This window comes from Pteropus alecto, unplaced genomic scaffold (genome assembly GCF_000325575.1).
Source record: "Pteropus alecto unplaced genomic scaffold, ASM32557v1 scaffold61, whole genome shotgun sequence".
Classification (NCBI taxonomy): Eukaryota; Metazoa; Chordata; class Mammalia; order Chiroptera; family Pteropodidae; genus Pteropus; species Pteropus alecto.
The window spans coordinates 20,671,761-20,696,198 of record NW_006434835.1 but is presented as its reverse complement, the minus strand read 5'-3'; the positions used below and the strand labels follow the sequence as shown (position 1 = coordinate 20,696,198).

The window sequence follows — 24,438 nt, the reverse complement described above, 5'->3', positions numbered from 1 at the left end:
GGAGGGAAAAAAATATATTTTTACATCTTTCAATACCTAGCAGATTACTATGTCATAACAGATGTATAATAAAAAAAATTCTGGGTTGTCTGAATAAGCACGGCACTGATGGGATCTTAGGGGAGGTAAAAACCCAGATCAGGGAATTTATGCATTAGGAAGAATACTGCCATTACCTATGCAGTTAGTACCCTCCTCACTGGCCATAAATCCTGCTGGGCAAATACACAAGAAACTTCCCTCAGTATTTTCACAGCGTCCCTGGGAGCAGAGGTGTTGGACCTGAGTGCATTCATCAATGTCTGTTAACAAAATTACGGATAAAAGGATTAGTGTACTGTAGCATGAAATTCTCAGTCTCCCTGTTCATGAAATACCAGCATACTACTCCGTGTCCCACACACCTTTCTTTGTAGCTAAGGAAAACAGTAAAAGGAGGCATGATTGTTCTCCTCGAATACCTGAAAGGCCATTACTGGGAAGAGAGGATATGCATTGCATGTTGTTTCAAAAGCTAAAACTACAACCATGACATGGTGTTTCAAAGACATATATAGTTCAGGTCAACACAGAAGGACCTGCCTGATAACTGGAGTCATCTAAGCACTGCAATTTGCTGTGCAAATCCCAGGCCGGCACATCAGGGACAGTCAGAAGTGTCATAAGAGGGTGGAGCTAGACTAGGTCATCATGGTTACCCTTTTCAACTTTATACTTTAGGGTTCTACTAATACATACAATGTATGCTAATGAAAGAGAAATAGCCATATTATGAACAGGTGGAATACTCCTTGCTCTCTACATATGCATCCAAAACCCAATAGCAAAAGTCATACATCTTGTTTAATGACATTCAGCATATTAAAGAAGTATTAATTAGCTATACTCCTTGGTTGCTTTATATTCACCTTATAAACTTTACTTTCTAAAAAAAAATAATTTAGTGTTAATACATTAAAATGATTTACCTAATACCATTACACCTCTTTCTCGGATACATTTTCCCAAAGACACACAGAGGAGATCCTTTATAATTTCATTAAGAGCTTTCGTGTCAGCATATATTGATTCTCAAGTGAGAAATCTCTATCAGAAATTGGATTTTATGCACTTAGATGAATATACTTCTTTACTGCAGTACACAGTCATATTAATTTGGTTTTGCTAAATATATGTTTATAGGTACCTATTTCTAGAGCTCTTATTTTATATCTGTTACCTGAAAAACTTTTGAAAATTATTCACCTTTATGTAATTGTATCGTACTTGGCAAGGTAGTAGGCAATATTGAACCAAGAGATTAAGAGAATCCCAAGAATTTAGCAAACCTTTTTTTGAGCACCCTTAGCTCGGGGATAAAAATTTTTAAATATTAAACACAATAACATTCTCCCATGATCATTTTGGGAAAAAAAAAATGTTCTTAATGTGCAAATATTTGATATTTAATAAATTCATGTATCAAAAGTGTCTCTTACCAACACATTTCCTCTGTTGCTCACTGAACTTATAGCCCTCGTAGCATATACAGGTATACCTCACCGGCAGGTTAATGCAGTGTCCTGCTCCACAGATGTCAGGGTTCACAGTACATTCATTGATTTCTTTAAAAATAAATAAATGTAGGGGGGAAAAAAAAACAGATATAAATATAAAGATTTCACTGCTACTTAGAAACCATTATTTTGTGTTTCCTGATTAGTTTATTGCCAGGTGAAGACAAAAGGTGATCCCTAAAATGAAGTATAAATTCATTTGATTACTTTATAATTATTGCGTTAGGCCCACCCAACATAATGAATAATTCCTAATGAAACAACTTTTAAGATGAACTGGAGTGGGTGGAAACTCAGAGGCCATATTTGAAGTTGTAAGATAATCGATTCTTCCTAACTTCCAAGATGGCCTATCATTTGAGTTTCTATTCACCCTAGTTCATCTTAGATGACAGACTTTGAATCTTCATGAGTTTTGTCCTGATAAGAAATATATGGTAACTTTCTATTCATTATCAGGTCAAATTCAAATTCCAACAACCAAGTCCAATCTACTTCAAAATTCTTATTAATTCCGAAGAAAGATCTACCACTAGTAATCATAGCAAAACTTCTCTTAATTTGCCAATTCCAACATGAGCATATTTTATTTATACTCATAAAGTAGAATCTGCTTCTCGATCTCTATTAAATTCCTCCCTTACTCTTCTACTAATTCCTACTTGAGACCTGCTTCTTCTGTAAAGCCTGAGAAGAAAAGACTAACCCCGAGTCCTCCCTCTAGTCATAGACACACTCTGTCACAGAGGCAGGGTCCTAGGAGTTGATGGTGGTTTAAGTTCCAGACAAAGGAGCTTAATCACTAAAAAGACCTGAAGACTCAAAGGTGGCCCTCTGCGATAAATCACTCCCTAAAATAGTCTGTTTTCAATGACCTTTCTAAGGAAGTATAATGGTATAGTAGTGGTAGGGTAGTGGTCTTGGAGACAGTACAGGTACAAATTTTGCTGTCTTTTCTCAGCTGTCTTCCAGGGCGAGTTACCCGAACATTCTACGCCTTACTTTTCTGCATGTGTAAAATGGAAATAATCAAAGCATCAACATCAGACCATAAGGTTCAAAGAAGATAACTTAAAAATGCATGTGGACCAATGCCTGGCACATTATATGTACTCAATAAAAGCTAACCATTCTTATCATTATTTTACTGTTGTTCCTGATGAAGTCGTTTGAGAATATACAACAAAGAAACAGCACATTTATAACAATAGCTATTATCTTCATTGTCATCACAGAGTAAACAATGCTTAGAACACATGCTGTTATGGAAGAGCCCAGTATAAAAAGATGGGAGACTGGAGCATGACAAGCTAAAGTGCAGCCTTGTTGAGGGGTCTGTGATTTGCATAAGAAGAAAAACAGGTGTGCTACTGTCACCAACAACCCACCATGCTTACTGTAGAGAAAGGATGTGAAAAACAGTATCTTAACAAAGATTTGCTATGGAAATGACCGAAATTGGGGCTGAGGTTGCTCTCCAAAACCCAAACCACATTCTTCATTTTTCAAGTGTTATTCACTATGCTGCGACTTTAAGACAATGATGCAAGTCACTTGAAAAGTTGCTAGACATTTACAAATTATTGATAGCTTTAATGAGTCTGTTAGGCTAATTCACTTTCAGAAAAATAGATTTGTTTATACTCAGTATAATATAAAATTATGTAAAAATAATTCAAAAGGTTAAAACATTGGGTGAATAATATGATTGTTATAAAAAATCTGCGGTTTTCATGAAATGCTTGATCAGTACTCACTGCCCTAACCCTCACACTAATTTGTTGATTACCAAATATTTGTCACTTTTCAAGCATATGAGAATGGAATTTTTACATGTCTGAACAAAAGTCTTCGAAAATATTTGATGCTTAATTCAAATAGATATATTCCTATGCTGGAGTTTGCCAACGTGTTTAAATAGTTTCTTCTTAGGTCACCCGTAAGGTAGAATTCTTAAGAATTATAACTCCTTAGTCTTAGAAAACAGAATAATAATGGCCTTTCCTTCCAATCTAATATCTCACATAGAAACTATGAGGCATGTCTGAGGATATTTAGCAGGTTACCTCAGATTAGTAAGTATATCAAGATGCAGCTTGACAATGGTGATCCCAGTTGGCAGGACACTAGCATGTGTATGAAAACGTTAATATGACACCACTAGAGGGTACTAAGAGATACATCAAAGGAGTGAAGGGATATCTACTGAAATATACTTGATTTCTACACTGTTTGTCCCATTTTTTACCTGTGATTAGTTAATGTTACTTTCAGTTACATTAATCAGTTGACCTCAGAGATCGTTTTCATCTGCATGCTGGGCAGAAATCCACCCTTCTAGGTGGAGAAAAGAGTCATAACACCTCCCAAACAGGTCTGTCTGCTTTCTCTTCACTAGTCATCAGAAAGTTACTCAACACCATGTTTTTAAAGTAAAAATAAATTACTAGTACTCACATCTTAAAAGTTTTATAACATGTCTCCTACCACCTCTTCCCATGCTTTCCCTCCTTTTCTATTAGGTTTTCATTCTCCAGCATGTATTATTACACAGAAAGGCAAGTACTGAGGGTATTGTCTTGAAGAAGAATAGGGAAACTTTCTGTTATTTCTATGTTTTTTAAGGAAAAGACATTTGCCTTTTGAAAGCTCTTTTGAAAGGTCATTAATACATAGGTATGTGAACCTGTTCCCAGAGAATGGTTTAGTTTATGTCAAAACATCCATTTCTTTGAGCAGATTATGTCGACATAGCCCTGGAAACATGGCAAAGCCACACAGGAGCACTAATTACTGGTCTGTAGGGTACTCTAGATCATGGAAATGTTTCTTCTTCTTTAGCATGTTTGGTTTCCCAGAGAGATCAGCCAGAGACTGCTCTCACTGGACTCTTCCATGTATTCTTCGTAACACCTATCACCAGCCCCGGGGTTCTCAGAACTATATGTATCCCCGAAAACAACTTCACCTTCACTGGGTCAAGGGCTTTATTCGGTTTCTTTCACTAGAGTCCACTAGAATTTGGAAAAAGAGATATGACCAAAAGGCCAATGGAAAACCCAACCCAACACTCTATCCCAGCAACAAGGCCAATGGTAGATTTAAGATTTTGGTATCTCTATTATATTTTCTAGAATTAAATGAAAAAGAAAGCTTTTGGCAAAATACAAAAATGACTATGCTGACCTTTAGATTTTTTTCCTTCATCAAGTGATTACTCAAAATAAATAAATAGGTAGAACCTGGAAATATTAAAGCATGATAATTTTACATAAAAAAGTTCATTTTCCATCAGCATACATAGTTTATTGACTGGTAACATGCTTCAGGGACAAAAGTTTCTTTAAGGTATCAATTCTGAGTTCTGGAAAAGATCTGATGAGCAAATAGCTTTTATAATTTGGGGGCTATGATAATTCCAAAGGTTTCCGCAAAGCAGTCATGGAAGTCAAGGAATAATTTCTGGCTCATTTACAAGGGCTGTGGAGAGAGTTTGGGAAGAACAGGAGGAAGCATCAAATGTTAACTCATGGAAAGGTTTACAAAATGCCCTGGCTTCCTAACTGCCCCACAATGAGCATAAATTGTCCCACAACAATGGAAACAGATGTTTCCACTTTGCATATATTTGCCAGAGAAATAAAGGTTTCATTTTCCTATCCTTGAGTTGTTAAGACACTATGCTAAATCAAGAATTTATATGCTGAAATGTATAATTTATTTGGAACCAGCATGCCAATAATGTTGCAAGCCACCAACTCAGCTGTTAAGAGTGGAAAATATCACACTTATTTCCTGCAAATATGTGGCTCACTTTATAATTATTACATGTCAAAGGGTGCCTGACAAAATTTGAGAAGGCTACTTCCAATCTCACCATCATAAAGATATCATCACTAAGCAATGTGGAACTGATTTTATTTATTTTAGATTCCTTATTATTCTATCCTTTTCTTCAACTTATGGGAGAAACTAATAATGACAAATAACCTCTATGTTTTAGGAGGAAAAAAATCACTGAATAATTCCTAAGAGAACTAGTCATATTACTCCCTTAATCTATATGTTTGGCTCTCCTATCAAATCAATGGGAACATCTATATTTTGATTTAAATTAAATTTGATACAAAATAGTCTTCTTGATCTAGTGTGGATTACTGATTATGGTATAGCTCCAAAGTTGCAAACTATTTTAATTCGAAGACTACTTATAATATTCTCCCCGTGGACTGTTTCAGAAAGAATTCTTTTACTATTGGAAAGGGGAGCACCTACAAATGCTGCATGAAAATGAAATTTCAATGTTAACTTCTTTCCTGGAAAGAAATATTTGTGCTTCAAAAATGTGATAGCAGATGTTGGCCCTGCCTTTCTGCCAAATTCAAATTAAACTCTTTTAACAACTTCATATAGCACAGCTACTTTCATTTTTTTCAATCAGCTCTACAGTTCAGCTGAATCTAAGGAATTTCAATTTGTTATTCCTCATACAGCTGCATTTAAATGACAAAACCGCATTCATCTAGCCAAACAACCTCTACAAAGCTAGTTTGAAAGAGGCCTGTCCACTGAAGTCAGCCATCATTAAAAAGGCACAAGACCAAACTATATTGGAAAATAAAAAAATATATATATATACACACACACATACACACATATACATATACATATACACACACACACACACACACATATATGTACTAGTGAATTACATTGTCAAACTGCAATTTTTTTTTAACACCGAGGCTAACGATGAAAAATCCTTGCTGACCAAGACAGTGTATTCCATGTTTGTATGTCTTGCAGGGCATAGCAGAGTGTTTTACAGATGTATTTAATAAAGTAGGTAGACACATAAATAACTTCAGAATGGGGAATAACTTTTAGCCATACTGTTAAAAAAATCACAATCATTTCATTGTATCACCTCAGAAATACTTAGAAAAGCTAACATTTTATCACTTTACTCCATATTCATAGTAAGACCAGAGAGAAGTTGCCATACAAGAGGGCATGGCTCTGGGTGCAGGTTCACCTTGAAGGTATGCCGAGACTAGGTGAGAAGGCACAGGTAAGTCCAAGATGTGACACTGTACTGCTTAGTCAAGTGCCTTTCACCTTGGGACAGAGGTGCTTTTAAAAAACACTTCGCAGTCTGCACTCTCACGTCAAACATCTGAGAGAACTTACATCCACATTTTCGAGAAAATGGCTGAAAGTTCTGGATTTTTTTGACATAAAAATTGCGTATATTTTATATAATTGTATAAACATACAATTATACACAACTGCATATATGTATACTTTATTTTTTTAATATATAAAATTATGTATTTAAGGTGTACAACTCGATGTTTTATGTATACATTGTGAAATAATCCCCACAATCCAGCTAATTAACATAACTATCAAGCACATTTCTATTTGAAAAATTACGCACGTCATGTTTCTGAGAAAAGAATATTTTAAGGAAGGCTGAAAACTCCTCTATTAGCTTCTTCTGTTATATCCCGCCAACCTCATCCTGAACTAAAGTTGATATAATGCATCTGACTAATTTTTTTCTCACTATAAAAATATTTACCCATTGTAGAATATGTGGAAAATAAAAAAATTCTACAACACCCTCAAACTTCTTGGATCCTACTACAAAAAAATAATCACTGCTAATGTCTGGTGTATTTTTTTTCCGGCATCCTCAGTGCATGGTCTTTCTTATATAACTGGTATAATACTCTATATTCTTTATTTTTTATGTACTTCATCTCGTATTTAACAATATTTTGGGACCATTTTTTGACAGATTTCAATAAAATTCTTCAAAAATATTATATTTGATGCCAGCAAAATGATCCAATGTACAGGTGTAACATAATTATCTATTTCCCTATAGCTGAATATTTAGATTATTTCTACTTTTTCTGTTATACATGGTGCTGTGGTAAGTATCCATTTACATAAACTATTATCAGTGTCTTTGGGGACACTATTTTCTTACACTAGATATCTTAGTATTGGAATACTGAGTCAAAAATTCTGGACATTTTTAAAGTTCTTGATATATATTGCCAGTTTGCACTTTCTAGAAAAGTTGAACCAGTTTATATTCTTTTCAGCAATGTGTGACTCAGTTTTACTCTGTGAGAATTAAATCCTAATTTTATAGGAATAAAGAATTATTCTAATTTGCATTTCTTTGATTACTAGTTGAAATTTCCTATTATATGTTTCTTGGTATTATCTTCTTCTATCAATTATCTGATCATATTATTCTCCTTTTTTTTCTACTGGTATTTTTATTGCTGATTTATAAGAGCTTGCTGTACATTAAGGATATTAACTTTTAGGCTGCTGATTTGTTTCAAATTATGATACATTTTTACAATTTGTCACTAATGATTAATATGTTTGTTATAATGAATTTCAAAATATACAAACATATTGAAGGACATAGAGATTACCCATAATTCTATTAATCAGCAATGGTCGAACACTCTTATGAACTTCCTTTCTGTCTCTGTTTGTAAACATTTAAAAAATAAAACTGGAATCATTATATTGTGTTCTCTATAATTTAAAATTATGCCATAAGCATCTCCTTGTGACATTATTCTTTTAAAACATTACTTTCATAGATATGTGATATTTCACTGTATATGTACCATAATTTATTTAAACCTATTCCTCCATTTAACAGTACTTAGATTATTCCCAAATATTTGCTATTACGACTAACTCTGCCATGAGCAATCTTATACACTGAATACAATTTTCATACTACATTTAAAATGAAGTCCATACCCATGTCCTCTCCACAAGCTATATAACATAAATACCACGCCTACCTGTTACTTGAGTAGGTGCAATTACTTGGCTGGCACTTGATGTAGAAGCTTCAGGAGCTACTTCCACAGGCACAGGAGGTGATGTTTTTTCAATCACTACTATACAAGGAAGGAGCGGGTAGAAAGAAAATGAAAGCCTGTTACGTACATTGAGATCCCATTTCAAAATGCAAGCATAATTTAGTCTTAATAACATACCACAGCAGTTCTCGGATATGAAGAACTATTAAAGGTTCCTAAAGCTCATGGCATCAAGCTACAGCCCCAGTTTCAAAATTTAGCAAGAATATCTCTGAGTAATTCAGAAGCCAAGAGAAATGATCCCTCATCAAATGATGACCGTCAACAATGTTCTAACAATAACTACTCCTGACCATAGAAAATAGTGAAAAATTCATCTTTTACCATTATAATACTTATATCATACTAACATCATATAAATATATTAACATACTTAAGGGTATAATTCTAAACATTTCTTTAAGTGTATAATTCTAAACATTTCTTCAACTTTAAAATCAAAGGCACAAAAATATTTTTATCTTCCTCTTCTCTGGAGACTATTCTTACGAACAGCAGAGACCAACAAAGGCTACCTGGAAACTGTGGATGCAGATGAATAGTCGAAATGCCTGGAGAGAGCTGGGGTTGACCAGGCTCAACTTTGATTTTCTCTTGATCCAATGAAGGTATTTCCTGGATGGTTGTATTAAAAAGACAAAAAGAGAACTGAAAGTAGGAATTATTTTTAGTTTTCACACATAACTTTTATTTAATTCTACTCTTAGGCAACAAATATCGCAAGGCATTAGACAGAAACCTATGAAATTTTGTAATTTTTTTTTAAAAAATGTGCTATTGCTATGCCACTACTATGGCAGACCCTTGAGTTTTTCCTGCAGTGCTGATCCATACACACACCCTCACCTGTTTCCTGAGGGCCCGGAGTGGAAGGTCCCTTTGGATGGTTTAAACAAATGTTGTGGCTCCTGTCCCCTGGACCACAAGCAAAGAAACGGACTGGCACCCATGACTCAGCTTCTAGTTACAGCTCCTGAGGGCTCATGAAGACTAAACAATCAGGCCAGTTAAGGATCTGACCTCACCCACACCAGTGTGGGGCCAGAGTGTTCATATCAACACTTTGAAGGTATTCATCAAGTTACTCGGTCACTGTGACCCTACGTACACCCTCTCTTGCTTTAATTACTGTCATCTTCCAAAAATCTTACTCCCCTGGCTTCCATTTCCTTTTTACTCTGTCTCCTAATTTGAACTGTTACCTTTTCTTCTTTACATTACCTATTTAAGATGACCTCAATCAGTTTGGATGGTACCCCACTCCCTGCAGCCCACAGTCAAGGCCAGTTAGAAGACCATTCATCCATTTCTGCAGCTTACAGACAGAACTTCCCCCTATGGCCTGGGGCAGCAGACTCCCTAATCAACTCCACTTCTTCACTTGACAAGTAGGGTCCAGCTGAGGAGCAGAATACTTCCCCACCAATTACAGCTACAATCTGATAATCCAAGTCTTCCTAAATTTCCCGTTCTAACCAAAGAGAATGCGCCCCTGACCGACCTCTTGCTGTCTTCTCCCACTGCACCTTCGCACGTACAATTTCCTACCCCTGGACCCCTCTGTTTTCTCTTTATCTATCTTTAATAATCATGAGGCCTCTGCAAAGACTGGCTACATTTTTTCCCACTGCTTCCTCTCCAAATAAACTGCAGTAAAAGTATCCAAGAAAATTTTTAGGCCCTCTTTCAGATTCTTAATGAGAGTTACCATAAACTCAATCATGAAAACTGAGATAAAATGAGGCTATCAGGGAGCTGGCCAGCCCACTCACACGCTGAATGATTCCTCCCACATATCAGCCAGAACTGAATTCAAAATCAACAAAATTGCAAACCACTGTACATCACTGAACGTTAGGATGCTAAGAGCAGCAAAAGTTCATGTAAAGTATCTGTTGTACTTCTTTTAAGATTAATATAACATAAAAGTCTTCCTTGCTGGGTGCTATCACTCTAAAATCTTACTTCCTTTTTTTTCTGGATTCTTTCAGCATGTATAATATTTATGTTATTCTATCCCATATCCAAAAGCTAAAGATTTCTAAAAAACTATTTATAATAATTTATATAGGACATGCCCCATCTAAATTCAAATACTTACTGCATTCTTGTCAGCTGAATGAATGACACATAAATGTATAAACATTTAATAATTACCTAATGTTCATCTTATTAAAGAATCAAAGCAAGATTCAGATAAGGAACAACATTACATAAACAGGACTTAGATCCAGAAAATTCATTTCCTACTAATAAATCTCACAAGTCATAGTCCCGTTTTATGCCAAAAACCAATAGATTGATAAAAATTTCTCTAAAATTTCTAAGCAATATTGTAATATTGATTGTAACTTCCAAGGGTAAGTTCTGTTTTTATTCTAATTTAATTCAAACATACATGTTAAATTTTAGTTGAATTAAGAAGTACATCACTCAGTGTATATGCACCATAAGAATACACAATTATCTAAACAGGTCAGAACCTTTCTTTCCATAAATGATCCAGGCCAAAAGTTAATTCTTTGAATTGTGTTTTAACCCCTGATTCCTATTGGTGCCATCATTTTCTTCTTCCCGGAATTTAAGTTCCATGAGAACAAGGAGTTTTGTCTGATTTATTCTCTATTGTTTTCCTACCATTCAGAATACTGCCAGTCATATAGTAGGTGCTCACTAAATATTTCTCGGATGAATGAATGAATGCTGAATTTCCTTAAATCAAATGATGAATAGACATGTTATGGTATTTAAGTCTTAAGAACTGCACATATATTTTAAAAGAAAATCATTTGAAGTTAAAAAAAGACTTGCAAGTAATGAATAAATTACCTTCTCAGGGGGTGCAGTTGCCACTAAAACCAGAAAAGAAAGAAGGATATTAGTTTAATTTTAAACATCTGCAATATTTCAATTTTTAAAATGCAAAAAAGTCCAGTATCTCTCCAAAAGGATTAAGAATCAAACTAAGTCAAATGCAGAATTATGGTCATCTACTATTTTGGAAACTTTTACACATGACTGACAGGAAAACACTATATGTTCTGTGTCATTCCACAATTATAGGAGATCAAGTAGCAGATGTAATGAAGTTCTTTCCATGTGTCTCTTTCACTAAGAAAGTTAAAGGAGGCAATAGTTTCTGGTACATATTTATGCCTAATCTCAATTTTGTAGAACTCCCTGTATCTTAGAAAACAAACGTATCATTAATTGGTCACATACTTAACATAATACATAATGTTTGAAATGCTTTCTGATGTCAATGTTAAAAAAGAATGTCACTATTTCAAAAACAGATAAGAATGAGTGCATCCTTGATGCATACTAATTTTTAACAAAGCCCTGTGAGAATTTTCAGAAAGATATGTCAATGAAATTATGCAAAAAATGACAAGCCAATAAGATCCAATGAGAGGTTAGCATCAATACGGTGAACAAACCAGATATTACACTGTCATAAACATTACTGTAGGGCGGTAGTGGTTATGCCTTTGTATTCTGAAAAACTCGCTTTCATTAACCAGTTCTTATTCTCAGTCCTCTAGCCTCAGGTGAACATTCACTGAAAGTTTTCTCATGAGTCAATGTCTCCATAAACAGTAGTATACCAGTTTGGGAGATGAATTAACTCCTAAAAGCAATCAGGTACCAGATTGCTACCATTGCTGCAATAAAATTCGACTACCCTTCCATCCTTCCTAACCCACCACACCCAGCAATTCTTAAGGCAGAATCTGGACCAGAGCCAATTTTCTCCTGCTTACACAAAGGATTAGTAGTTGCAAACATCTGGCCATGACACTCCAAGTCTATAGGAGCTAACTGGCCAACACTGACAATTCTAGGTGAGGTCCTACCTGCTCTACCTAATCAAGGAAGAAGCAAAGCAAGTGCAAGGATGGAATAATATAGATGAGAACACACAAAGGTTCAGAGTCCTGAAAAAAGACACCTCAACCAGGAAGGAGGCTTTGCCAAGCTCTCAACTCTGCACTAAACCTGGGCTTCTTCTCTCCTTATAAAACCCATAAATAGGCACTTTGAATTCTGACCTAAGAATTAAGTGTGAAAAGCCAACAGGAGTTTTATTAGAGCCAATATATACTCCATACAAACCTAAGATTTCTGTTCTTTCTATCTGGGGTGAGAATTTTTGTGGTAAGGAAGATATTCAAAGTATTAGATATGCTAGTTTACATAAAGAGGCAGAGATGGAGATAATCCCTCTTTCTGAATGCCAGAGTGATAGTCAAATTTAATAGCTTTTAGTCTCCTTCTGGTATATGAAACCTAAACCACTTCCTTGAAAAAATGTCCTTGGTCTCATCATGTACACTTTGTATGACATCTGGCAAGTCAGGTTTCCTCTCTAGGTCTCAGGTTTCTCAAATATACATCAAAGGACTACACAAAGTGACCTCTAAGGTCAATTGACCCCATTTTGCTCCATTTTGCCTCCCATTACCCCTGACTGCCCGTCAGACTCTATTTCATGGAAGCTCAGTTGATACTTTAAGTCTCTGGATTCCACTTTATAAAGTAAATAAACATTTATTAAATGGCCCTCCAGACACACATGAATTTGGGTTCTTCCTTGAAGGATCTAAATCACTCTCCAGGAATAGACGGCAAGAAAAAGAGGCACCAAACAGCAAGACTACCTCCTGAGACTATCATAGAATATTGTTACTTGTTAGGTCCATATTACTTTAGAGCAATAGTTCTCCATCAGGGGTAATTTTAGCCCCCAGGAAACATTTGGCAATGTTTGGATGCCTTTCTGGTTGCAACAACTGGAAAGGAAAAAGTCCTACTAGCATCTAGAGATTAGAGGCCAAGGATATTGCTAAACATCCTACAAGACACAGAGCAGCCCCCCACATCAAAGAACTATCCATCCCAAAATGTAAATAGTGCCAAGGCTGAAAACTCCTATTCTAAAAGGGTAATAATAGGGAAACCAAAGCAAAGACACACAAGACAGATGTCTAGGTCCATGATCCATTTCCACTCTCACCTTCTGGCTCCGCCATTCCTGGCCCGTGTTCCCGGGAGATGGTCAGGGCCTCCACTGGCTCTTCCTTGGCTGGGAGAGGTGGAGGATGAGTACTTTTAGCAACAGGTTGAGTGTTCTTTGGCTTGACAAATACAGGTCCTTTACCTACATGGTGATGGATTGGCCTGCGTCTATGAACGCCAGAAACCGTATAACCCATTCCACCAGGACAGATTTCCTTAAAAGCAGCTAGATTTGGGATGGGAAAATATTCCTTTTAAAAATCTAAAAGTGCAAACTTATACAGAGGAAAATATCATGATGAGTATCTCTTAATAAATCATCACTAATATAAGTTACATTTAAAATCTTCAAAAATTGATGCAAAATGCTTGAATTTCTGTTAAACTTTCATATTTACAGGAAAAAAATCCAACCTTTTCTTTTACTAAACATTTTTCCATCTGTTAATTCCTTAGCCTAAATAATTAGCATTATATATATAGCATATATAAGAGCATATATTTTATATCATCTTATATGTATTAGCAATGAATTAGAATATATATATTTTATATTTAATATTATATGTCACTATATATTACACATATAAATATATGTAATATATTATATTTTTATGTACAGAAGATACTATATATTACATATATATATCTTGTGGGTGCATGTATGTGTGTAGTATCAGCAAAAATCAGACTATTTCCCTCCTGCCTTGGTATAATTTCATTAGTCATTAACAATAAACTCAGTAATATCTAAGTCGGATGACTGGCAAGAAGGTTAAAAAAATCGAAAGAAATCACTATTTAGGGAAATGAGACACTGAAATCTTCATAATTTGCTTCCAGTTTGAAGAACCCAAAGGAGTCAGCCAGAATGGAGTGTATTAACTGATAAAGACAGGTTGGTTAAGAATGATTGAAAAGGGGATGTGTTTTTGGAGAGTCTCAGGATAGTGAAAAGGAGTCCAGCGAAGTTAAGACATGCTAAAGAGATGATGGATAGAAATCAAGATTTTTTTTAAAAAAAGACATGTCACATTAGAATGTACTTATTTTATAGGGAAGGGATGACAAGTGGGCTGAAGCCTGACCATGACCAGTTGGTTTAATTATCCAGAGGACAGGAGCAAGTCTGTGCCCTGGAACTGCTATCCTAGCCAGGAAAGTGGTTTTGTACAGTTTGAAAAAAAAAAAAAAAAAGGAGACTGGGCACATGTGATTTGCTAACCTCCATTGCATAATCCGCAGGAATAAGTAAAGGGAAAAGGCAAGGGTGGCAAAGCAGTGTGTGGCCCAAGGAGGAAAAATCCACCTAATTTCTTCGGTGTTGGTGTTGGAGGCCAGTTACCAAAACGCAGACACCCAGGAGCTTATGGTCTACTTTTTATTTCTACTTTTAAAATTGAAAGTAAAATAAGTCATTTCTCACTTCCACTGAACAAGAGATCTCCTATTGAATTTTCTGGACCTCAGATTAGTTCTCAATAAAAAGGAAACTCGAAAATACTCCTTAAAGCATGCTAAAACATTGTTTTTCTAAGGATCACACATTAAATGGTGGAACCTCATTCTTACATTTAACTATGAAATATAATTCTTACTTAAAAGATGTTTTACAGAAGGAAACACAGTTTTCCATCAAATAACTGAAGTATTAATGAACTATTATTTTTATGAAAATCACATATAACCAAAAATTGGTTAAGTGCAAAAATTTTATTTTTAATATTATTTTCAAAGTTAGCTATTGTATTTTATGGAGGAACCTCCCTGCGTTACACTCACCATCTTGAGTATCTTTCAAATAAGAGTTACGAAGCTATCAAAACTGAACTTAAAGAGAAATGTGCCTATGAATTATAAATATCATATTTTTTATTATTACTTTTTAATAAAGGGTAGATCAGATCCTAGAGCCTTTTGGAGATGTCTAAGATTATCCAGTCTTCCAAAATATCATCAACATTATACTATCCTCTGCCTTACCAGTTCTTTTGGATCCTAACCACCACTAAAGGTGGATCATAATATTTAAATTTATATTTAAACCCTGTCTGCTTGTAAGTTACAGCTTTAAAACTTTAATGGCCCTGTGATAGCTTATGCACTTCTCTAGGTGGGAAGCATCTTATCAAACAAGAAATTGAGTAAACTTTTTTATGTCCATCCCACATCAGTGAAATTGAGGCCACTCCTTCTTTGATAATTTGTTGATGCCCAGTATTTATTTGCAGAGTATGTCTCTTTTTTCTTTCATTGAACTCTACTTGATCCTGCTTGAGAAGTTGGTGACTCCTTGGTAAGAGTAAGGCCCTCAGATAAACTTGCTCTTTCAGGGCATTAGACAATTACATACCAAACTGAAGGATAAAGAATAATTAACTTCTTAATGTTCGGCTCCCACCCAGAAGTTCACAGGGGCTTTGGCAGGATCTGCCCTTGAGTTACTAAAATTCCCTCCAGTTCCAATTGGAGATTTTAAGCACAATGTTCATAACAGAACCTGACAAGCACATGTTCAATAAATGAGTAAACGCATCAACCTGCACAAGATCTAGTTACTGTGCAAGTGGTAAGTGGCAAATCGTTAGGGAAAGTGCATGGCCCAGCAGGGCCTTCTGGTCTCTCCATACTTTTAAACAGTAGACTCAGAGTCCTGAAGTGAGGATAAAATGTAATGGCTTTTCGTAACATTCGAAAGGAAGTCTAACGTTACATAGAAAGGGGAAAAATCTCTTTGCCATGTAATTTTTTCCACTGATTCAATCTTCTATATTCACGGTTTCTACAGAAGTGACAAAAACACACTGTTTTATTAAAAACCAAATTTAAAGTCAGAAACAAAAAAATAACTCTAGCTGCCAAAGTTGCCCTGTGTACTTGTGCGGCTGGGAATGAATGTGAGCGTGCAGTCGGGTGTCTTACCTGTACCTGGAAGGGGACATTTCTCACAGTGTGGGCCCCAGGCCTTGCCCACACTACAACAGCAGAGCTGCTTGGTGAGGTGAACAGACAGAGGGTGCATACACTGCCTTCCGGAACTGACAAGTCGGTAACACGGCCCTTTCTCCTCAGAGATCACAGGGGTATCAGCTGAAGCAGAGACATAAGGCCTGACGTCACCCAAGAAACAATAAAAACCAGGTAGACTTTTCAAATAATAGTAAAACGAACCTGAAAGTCTGGATTAGAAACTCTACTTCAGAATAAATTTATCTCGACTTAGGGCAAAAACTTTCTTGATTTACAGTCTTAATTTAGAGTTTCCCAAATGAGTTTGAGTCGAGGTACCAAATATTCTATCCGGTCCTTTCTTCCATTTTGGCAAGCATTAAATCAGGTATGTGGGCATAAGTGAACGGAAAGAATTTTAACCAAAGCTGCCCAAATAAACCTAGTAACCTGTTATCAAAATTACTACCTCATCTGTTTTCTTGTGTTTAGCCATAATAGAGGTAGTACTAGGGCAGAATATAGTGAAAACCCACAAAATTTTGTGTAAAGTCACAAACTGAACACACTGATGCTGGAAGCTAGCTATTGCTTTTCTCATTTTGAGGAAAATGAGAGCTTGCAGGGCCCCATCAGGTCTCACCCTAGAACAGTGAACAACGAACAGGAGGCAGGGAGTGGCCGCACTCCCAATGCCACACAAGACCCCGGTCCAGTCAGACAGCAAAACAGAGAAGGGACAGACAATGGGCTCACTCAGAAAAATGGGCCCCTCAGAAAACAGTGCAAAAGCACACCAGCCTATAGTCATCCAAACCAAAACTTTAACCCTGATTCTTCTACTCTTACTACACAAGACTTCATGAATCTAATACCAAACCCTCTACTAGGTAGAAAGGGCAAACAAGAGGATAAGTAAGATACAGCCCTGCCTTCCAGGAGTTTGTATTCTAGTGTAAATGTGGACGGAGTATGTTCTATAGAGCCAGCTCCAGGCCAAAGTAAAACTGCTGAATAGACCAAACTTGCTGGTCTCCTCTCTGTCCCCTCTCCCATCCCAGTCAAAGCTCTTCTCTATTGTATCACTGTCCAAATGGGGTTTTCCCAATTTGCCACTCCCTTGCTCAATTCCTCTAGTACCTGATGCTTCCAAGACATTCTCTCTCTTTCCTGCTAAGACCTAAATTTTCATTCTTCCAAAAGGACTGACATCTCAACTACGTGCTACAAGAAACAACCTGATTAAATTGAGATGCTACAGCACAGTGAAAAGACCAAGAGCCAGACAGACCTGAGTTCACATGATAGGTCTGCCACTTGTCAGCAATAAAGCTTAAGGAAAGTCACTTTGACTGGTTGTGATGGTTAATTTTATGTGTCAACTTAGCTTAGGCCCAAACTCAAATATTTGGTCAATGATAAGTCTGGATGCTGTTATCACGGTATTTTTTTTTTTTTTACATGAGATGAACATTTAAATCAATAGTCTTTGAGTAAAGCAGATCACTCTCCAGAATATAGGTGGTCCTCGCCCAATCAGTTGAAAGCCTTAAGAAGCGGGGGGCTGATTTCCCCCAGAAAAGAGAATTTTGCCAAAAGACAGCCTTCAGACACAAACTGCAATAACAACCCTTCCCTTGGTTTCCACTCTGCCAGCCTACCCCATAGATATTTGACCAGACAGTTTCTATAATCACATGAACCAATTCCTTAAAATCTCTACCCCCACACACACACCCTGATTGGTTCTGTTTCTCTGGAGAAAGCCCTGATTAATTCAAATAATAGTATGAATTATATGGATGAACTTCAAATAACTTCCTCACTTTTAAATGATAGGCTCAATGTACCGAATAGAAACATCATATGATAAGCCTTTGGTACAGAGTAGACACAACACACACATGTTGGCCATTCTTATGATTATGAAAGCAGATATCTCTATACTCTCAAAGACATTTGTACCCAGCTTGATCGCTGCTTAGCAGTAGGATTTCAATAAAGTGAAGGCAGTTGTCAAAAACAGTTACTATTGGTGAATGGGAACATGGGCACGGGGGATGAGGGGAGTAGAGGAGACCTTCCTAAGGCTTCAAAACTTACAAACGCTAATAAGGCCAGCTTTGTCTAACAATAAAGTGGTAGGAAGGAGAAGTTTCAGTCATTTCCTCTCCCTTCTCCTAGTCACTTTTTGGAGTCTGTACAAGTAAGTTATGAAAGATCGAAGGTCACAGAACAAAAGTAAAAAAAAATAAGAGCATGGTTATTATTCTTAAAAGGAAAAGTCCCTGGAATCATTGACCATCACTCATATAGTACGTGTATTTGTATGAATATGTGTGTGTATCAATAGGTTGTACCTGTATAATCTTAAGAACATATTCTACATAGTTCTAGTATCATCCGCTCACAAATCATTTTGCTCCACATTTTCCTCTCCAAAGTGTTTGGAACTCACACAACAATACTTCCATAGAAACAATGTCAGGTCAACTCACTAGAGTCTGTTTTAGGTCAATTCACTAAAGTCTGTGGCAGGGCTTAATTCTAATATCAATTATATTAATGTTAGTTCTAGATCCCAGGAACAAGGACCATTTAGAGCAGAACAGAGCAGGGTGTCCTCAAATCCTCTGCATTGGCAAACAGTGACACTGGATCCCCTCCACTTCCCTATACGCGCATCCTTGTATTCAGCTCACCCACATATCCAGAGTAGGATGCTACTGTAGGCACTATCCCTGTTATACTCAACGCTGTTCCCCTATCCAAGTACTCTACTTTGAGATCACCGACCAGGCCTATCCCCCAAATTAAACCAGCACTCAAAATCAGCAGTTCAGTGTTTTAAGGGATTAATAAGTGTGTGTTACTAAGAAATTGCTTGTTAACTAAAGTGAGTCTCTGGTTGTTGTTATCACATGCATTGTGTGCACGCACATAGAGACTAAATAAAATTTTAGGCATTTGATCATTTAGAGAATAAAGGTAGAAGTCTGGCAAGCTAATTCTTACTGAACATCTTACCCTAAAAGATCTGTTTTAAACACCTTTGTCTTCCCATCATTTCCTAACCCAAATATTCTCTGTAAGCACTGAGGTACCCAGAGTACTGATGTGTTTTTTTTTCTGTGACAGCTTTCCAAAGTACTTCAGGCGGACAACTTTTGGGGAGTAAGAGAATCACTGATTTACAGTCATTAGTAAGTCAATTGTTAGTGAGTCTGGGAGCTTCAGAAAATGTTCTAACTACATGTTTTGCGTCGCCCCAAATGTACATAAGAATTAGCAACTAACTAATAAAAAATCTACTCCTTTAGAGATGAAAAAAAACTATGAAGGATGCCACTGAAAAGGTCTAACTTACATACCTAAATTTTACTGATGATCCTATTCAAGTTTTCTTTGATCTAAAACTATATGGACAAACAAGTATTGGTTTATGCATCAGACTTCTAATGAAGTGTGCCCTTTAAAACCTTCCCTATTTTAATATCTAAATTACCTGTTATTCTTTTATCATTTTGAATGACTCACATGGCAATTCAATTTATTTCATTAAACATCTCTAGCATTTTCACATTCTAGTCATCAAGACACATAAGCCCAGGAACAATATGCTACCCAGAATAATACGAGATTGGTGTTTCTATCATCTGAGTATCTTTACCCAGGTGGAAGGCTAGTTGTAAAGGGAGATTAATATACTACATTTATTATTTAAAATATGGTACATGATTATACATTCTAAGAACAGATGAAAATGGGTATGAGACTGAGTACTGAAGACCAATAACAAAGGGTGCTGATAGGTTCACCTAAGCAGTTATGCTGAAACAGTGGTTTTGCACATTGTTTTGTTTTGAAGGATGAGTTGCTAAGATAAAAGTAACAAGATTCAGGTACTTTATATAAAGAGAGGAAAAAAACATTTCAGAGGCATAAAACCTACAGGAAATGCCACATCATTCAGTCAGGAAGACAAATCTTTTGCTCTTGGCTAGAGACACGAAAGAAATCTTCAAAAGTAATAAACTTATAGCTCTGTATCCAATGCTGATGGCGATTCAATTGCAAAATAGTAAGAAGGTAAGATGCTATAGTTTTCTTATTTGGGTTTCCCAATGGCATATTAAACAACTTATACTTAATTATAGGGTCACACGATAAATCTGACTATACTTTCAAAGACATGCTGCTCTAATCAATTCAAATGTGAATAAGTATCATTAACCTGATCTAGAACCCTTAATTTGGAGGTATAAACCCAGTTTTAAATCTCAAATGTCAGTTACTAGCTGTGTGATCGTGAGGAGTTGCTTAAACTCTCCTAGCTTCAATTTCCTAATGTCTAAAATAAGAATGCATATTTCAAAAAGATGCTAGGGAAATTTAAATAGAAATGATGTACAAAAATATGACTAAATTTTAGAAGGGATTTGTAACTGACTTCCAGGGTTATGGCAGAAGTTCCTGAGCACATCCTCTCTAACTCTCTACTTCTGCCAATTAGTGACAAGTCCATGGGTTGAGAATCCTATGAAACAGCAAAAGTCCAAGCTCAGAATCCTTTAATTTGGGCTCCTATTTACTGAACCTGTGGACACACCCTCTGCAGCATTCATCCTGGAGCTCTTGAATTCTCGGAGAAAATTAACTGCAGCTCAGCAAATCAGAAAATTTTCCTACTACAACTGCAAAGATTATTATTATACTTTTCACCTTTTCCCATAGGTAGGTAGAGGCAGGTCTAGAGAATGCTGTTGCAGCATCCTAAGCCACAGACAGAGAGGTAAGAGGCGACAAATGCCAGAACCCTCCTACTTTCTTTCTTTCAGCTTAGCTAAGTCAAGGACAGAGAGCGAGCAAGGAGCAAAATAGAAATGGTTGCAACCTTTGGCTGGAATCAAGGAATTCTGAGGGTGTTCACCTCAGTGCATTCAAGAACAGGGAGAGCTTCCCACTGCTCCTCAGCCATTGCCAAGTGCATTTCTTTGAGTCCACAGAATCAGCCACATCTTTTATAGCCTGGATATGCCCTAAATCCATGCTGTCTGAACAAATGTGGTCAACCTCCCTCCATTTGCTTGCATGCTCTACTCATGGCTGTTTTTATACTTCTCAAGAACATATATTCCAAATGTTAATGCAATAACAACATTGCTCAGTGCCTTTGTGAACGTGTCTCTATGTGACACCCATTCTTCTTCTGCTACTGTCCCATGACTATTGAGAGTATCGTCATCTTGCTAATATTTTTTCCCTTACTCTGTAAACATCATTTTCTTCCTTGATTCTTCTCAGCTGTCTTCAACCTTTCCCCCATTGGTTTGTTCAAAATATAGTTCACCAGCAAATCAGACTGGATTGAACAAAGTTACAAATCCTGAAGGGACTCTACATATCTCTGTGATATTATATGTGGTAAATTCAAAGGAAAGAGAAATAAATCTGCCCATTCAACGCTGGTACAGAGCCCAGGTTTTAACTTCAAACTCTAAACGGGAACATTTAACTAGCAACAAACATCTCCCAATACTTATCATTTCAGCTGTTCTAGTTGAACCATAAAATTGAATTATTTATTTTTCAAATAAGAATGGATGGTTGTTTAATAAGTTCAGTACTATTTGAGCACTGACAGGGAAAATAAATGCTAAGGAAATGTGTAAGTGTTTCAAAAATCTCATGGCAAATTTCAACAATCTTATTAAAACTGGGATGTCTGCCCTTAATGCTAGACATCGGATCAAGTCAAAGTTTAATAAAACACTTTGTGACCAGTTCTCCAAGTTTATCTTATCTGCAACCTTCAATGTAGTAATTTTAACCAGACTACAAGTCGAATTATTTAAGGAGGGAAAAAAACATTCACAACAAATTCTATATCCAAACTCTGCAGAATCTTTGATGCTTAAATTATAAAACTATTTAAAATATTTATACATGTAATTCAAATCAGTCAGAAATTATCTATAAATTCTCTGGATATTGTCAACAATGTGATTTTTTTGGCCTGAAATTATCAAATTCTTGTATCAGTTTTCACACGTACCTTGTATGGAAACATAATTTTAGTCTAATTTTACTGCTGGCCAAAAAAAAAGCTCTTATAATTAGGTGTCTGTCTGTTTCATGATCAGGACTATCTGTGAAAGAACATGGGTAAAAGGACTTACGTGCAAAATTTCCTAATCTGCATTTGACAGTTTTTAAAGGAAAACAGCAGTAATTAGTAACAATGTTCCAAAAGACTCAACAAATTCATCTAAAAGTAATGAATGAGATTGTCATTTTAATTTACTACCCTTGTCTTTATTTCATCATGTCTATGATCTTAGCTTAGGGTACAGTTAGAGAGAGATGCACAGTTAAAAATAAATGATGGTACCTTCATGAAAAATACGTCTTGACCAAATGGCAAGTTTAAAACCAGGGACTAGAAGGATGCAGTTTAATATATACCAAATCCACATTAAAAAATAGAAAAGTAAAAACAAAAAACGTTGCAGAACAGACGTTAATACAGAATTAATTTAAAATATTTAAACTTCTTTTGCATATGGCTTTGAAAAATGTGCAGTGTTTACCTATCTTGTAATAATGAGCATAAATACCATGAAAAAAAAGATAACCTTAAAAAAAATCTGCATTTGAGAACTTTATAACTAAAATGCGTCCACCTCTAATTGATTTGTAGTGATTACACTGAATTAAATTTTATGGTGAGAGTCTCTTTGGAAAATCTGTATTTTCTGTACCAATATTATAATATGTGGCTTGATGCAGGATTTTTACCCTTACCAGGTACAAGAGAAAATCTTAGAGACAACATTTATAAGGCAAAACAGTATAACTTTGAGGACACATTTTGGTGGTTTTTGAGGACAACAAAATAAAATATTTGAAATTAGAACTGAATAGAAAATCTGAAATGCAGGGCCTTGGTAACTATTTCCCAGACTCTTCCAACTAAGAAAGTACAGTGAAACCTCATTAAATCAGACACCAATGACTCAGAATTTGGAATAATTAAAAACAGAAGCTGGAACAAAGTTTAACTCAGCCTAAATAATGCTTAAAATACTCATGAAGGAAAAAACTTTTCATCTCTCAGGTATGCTCATTTTAATTAACTCTTTCCTTTTCATCAAAATATATCTTCCCAGTGTGCTTGTTCTCCACCTTAACTTTCAGCTATTATATTTTTCTAAACACAATAAAAATGCATTTAGGGGAAAGTTCCATAACATAAATTTTTTAGTATATCAGACTCGTCTCCTCCGTCTTGTAGTTTTAATGAGGTTTTCCTGCATATTTATACTATTCAGTTGACCACTGAGTATGTACCTTCTTTTTGGATATCTCCCCACTGCCTCCCTCCACCCCCCCCCCCCCAAAAAAAAATGACTCAACATTGAAATAAAAAGTAATCATTACTTACGGACACAACTTGTAAAAGTAGGATCCGGCCCAAATCCCATTTTGCAGGTACATCTATAGCTGCCCATGGTATTCAAACACTCACCATTAGGGCACACACCCTGTAGCTGGCATTCATTAATATCTGCATGAAAACACAATTCTTTTAGAAGGAACAGTCAAGCCCTGTTGGACAAATTCTTAGAGTAAATTGCATTTTCTTTCTTTTTTGCCGTAATTTCCTTGTTATAGTAAATAAGAGATGTTAGCAGCTTTTAATGCATTGAGTGTGAATGAACTAAAATCAAATCAATTATTGAACATCTACAATTTATATATCAAATATTCATTATGTAGCTACTATGTACCCTGTTCTGTTCTAAATACTAGGGATTTACCAGTGAACAAAACTGACAAAAGAGCTTACATTTCAGTGTATGTTATGCATTCTAGAGCATACAGGTAAGGCAAATGGTCCCACCCTAGAGATACTGACAGTCTAGTCATACATGAAACTATGTAAAAAATGAAAGAAGTGAAAATCAGTTCAAGTTATCACAATTAGA

At 35.9% G+C, this 24,438-nt stretch overlaps 1 protein-coding gene across 4 annotated transcripts in view; it reads right to left on the bottom strand.

The window, feature by feature from the left end:
• The window catches only part of LTBP1 (latent transforming growth factor beta binding protein 1), a 204,125-nt gene that overhangs the window by 99,673 nt on the left and 80,014 nt on the right, over nt 1-24,438 (bottom strand). For 2 of the 4 annotated variants that reach the window (XM_015588228.2, XM_015588229.2), the window contains exons 6-13: nt 23,895-24,017; nt 16,424-16,591; nt 13,500-13,727; nt 11,312-11,334; nt 8,998-9,097; nt 8,402-8,500; nt 1,479-1,604; nt 177-302 (exon numbers count right to left, since the gene is read on the bottom strand). In XM_015588228.2, coding sequence (XP_015443714.1) covers nt 177-302; nt 1,479-1,604; nt 8,402-8,500; nt 8,998-9,097; nt 11,312-11,334; nt 13,500-13,727; nt 16,424-16,591; nt 23,895-24,017 — 993 coding nt within the window. The remainder of the gene's footprint in view (nt 1-176; nt 303-1,478; nt 1,605-8,401; nt 8,501-8,997; nt 9,098-11,311; nt 11,335-13,499; nt 13,728-16,423; nt 16,592-23,894; nt 24,018-24,438) is intronic. The other 2 variants (XM_015588230.2, XM_015588231.2) reach the window with 1 other exon arrangement.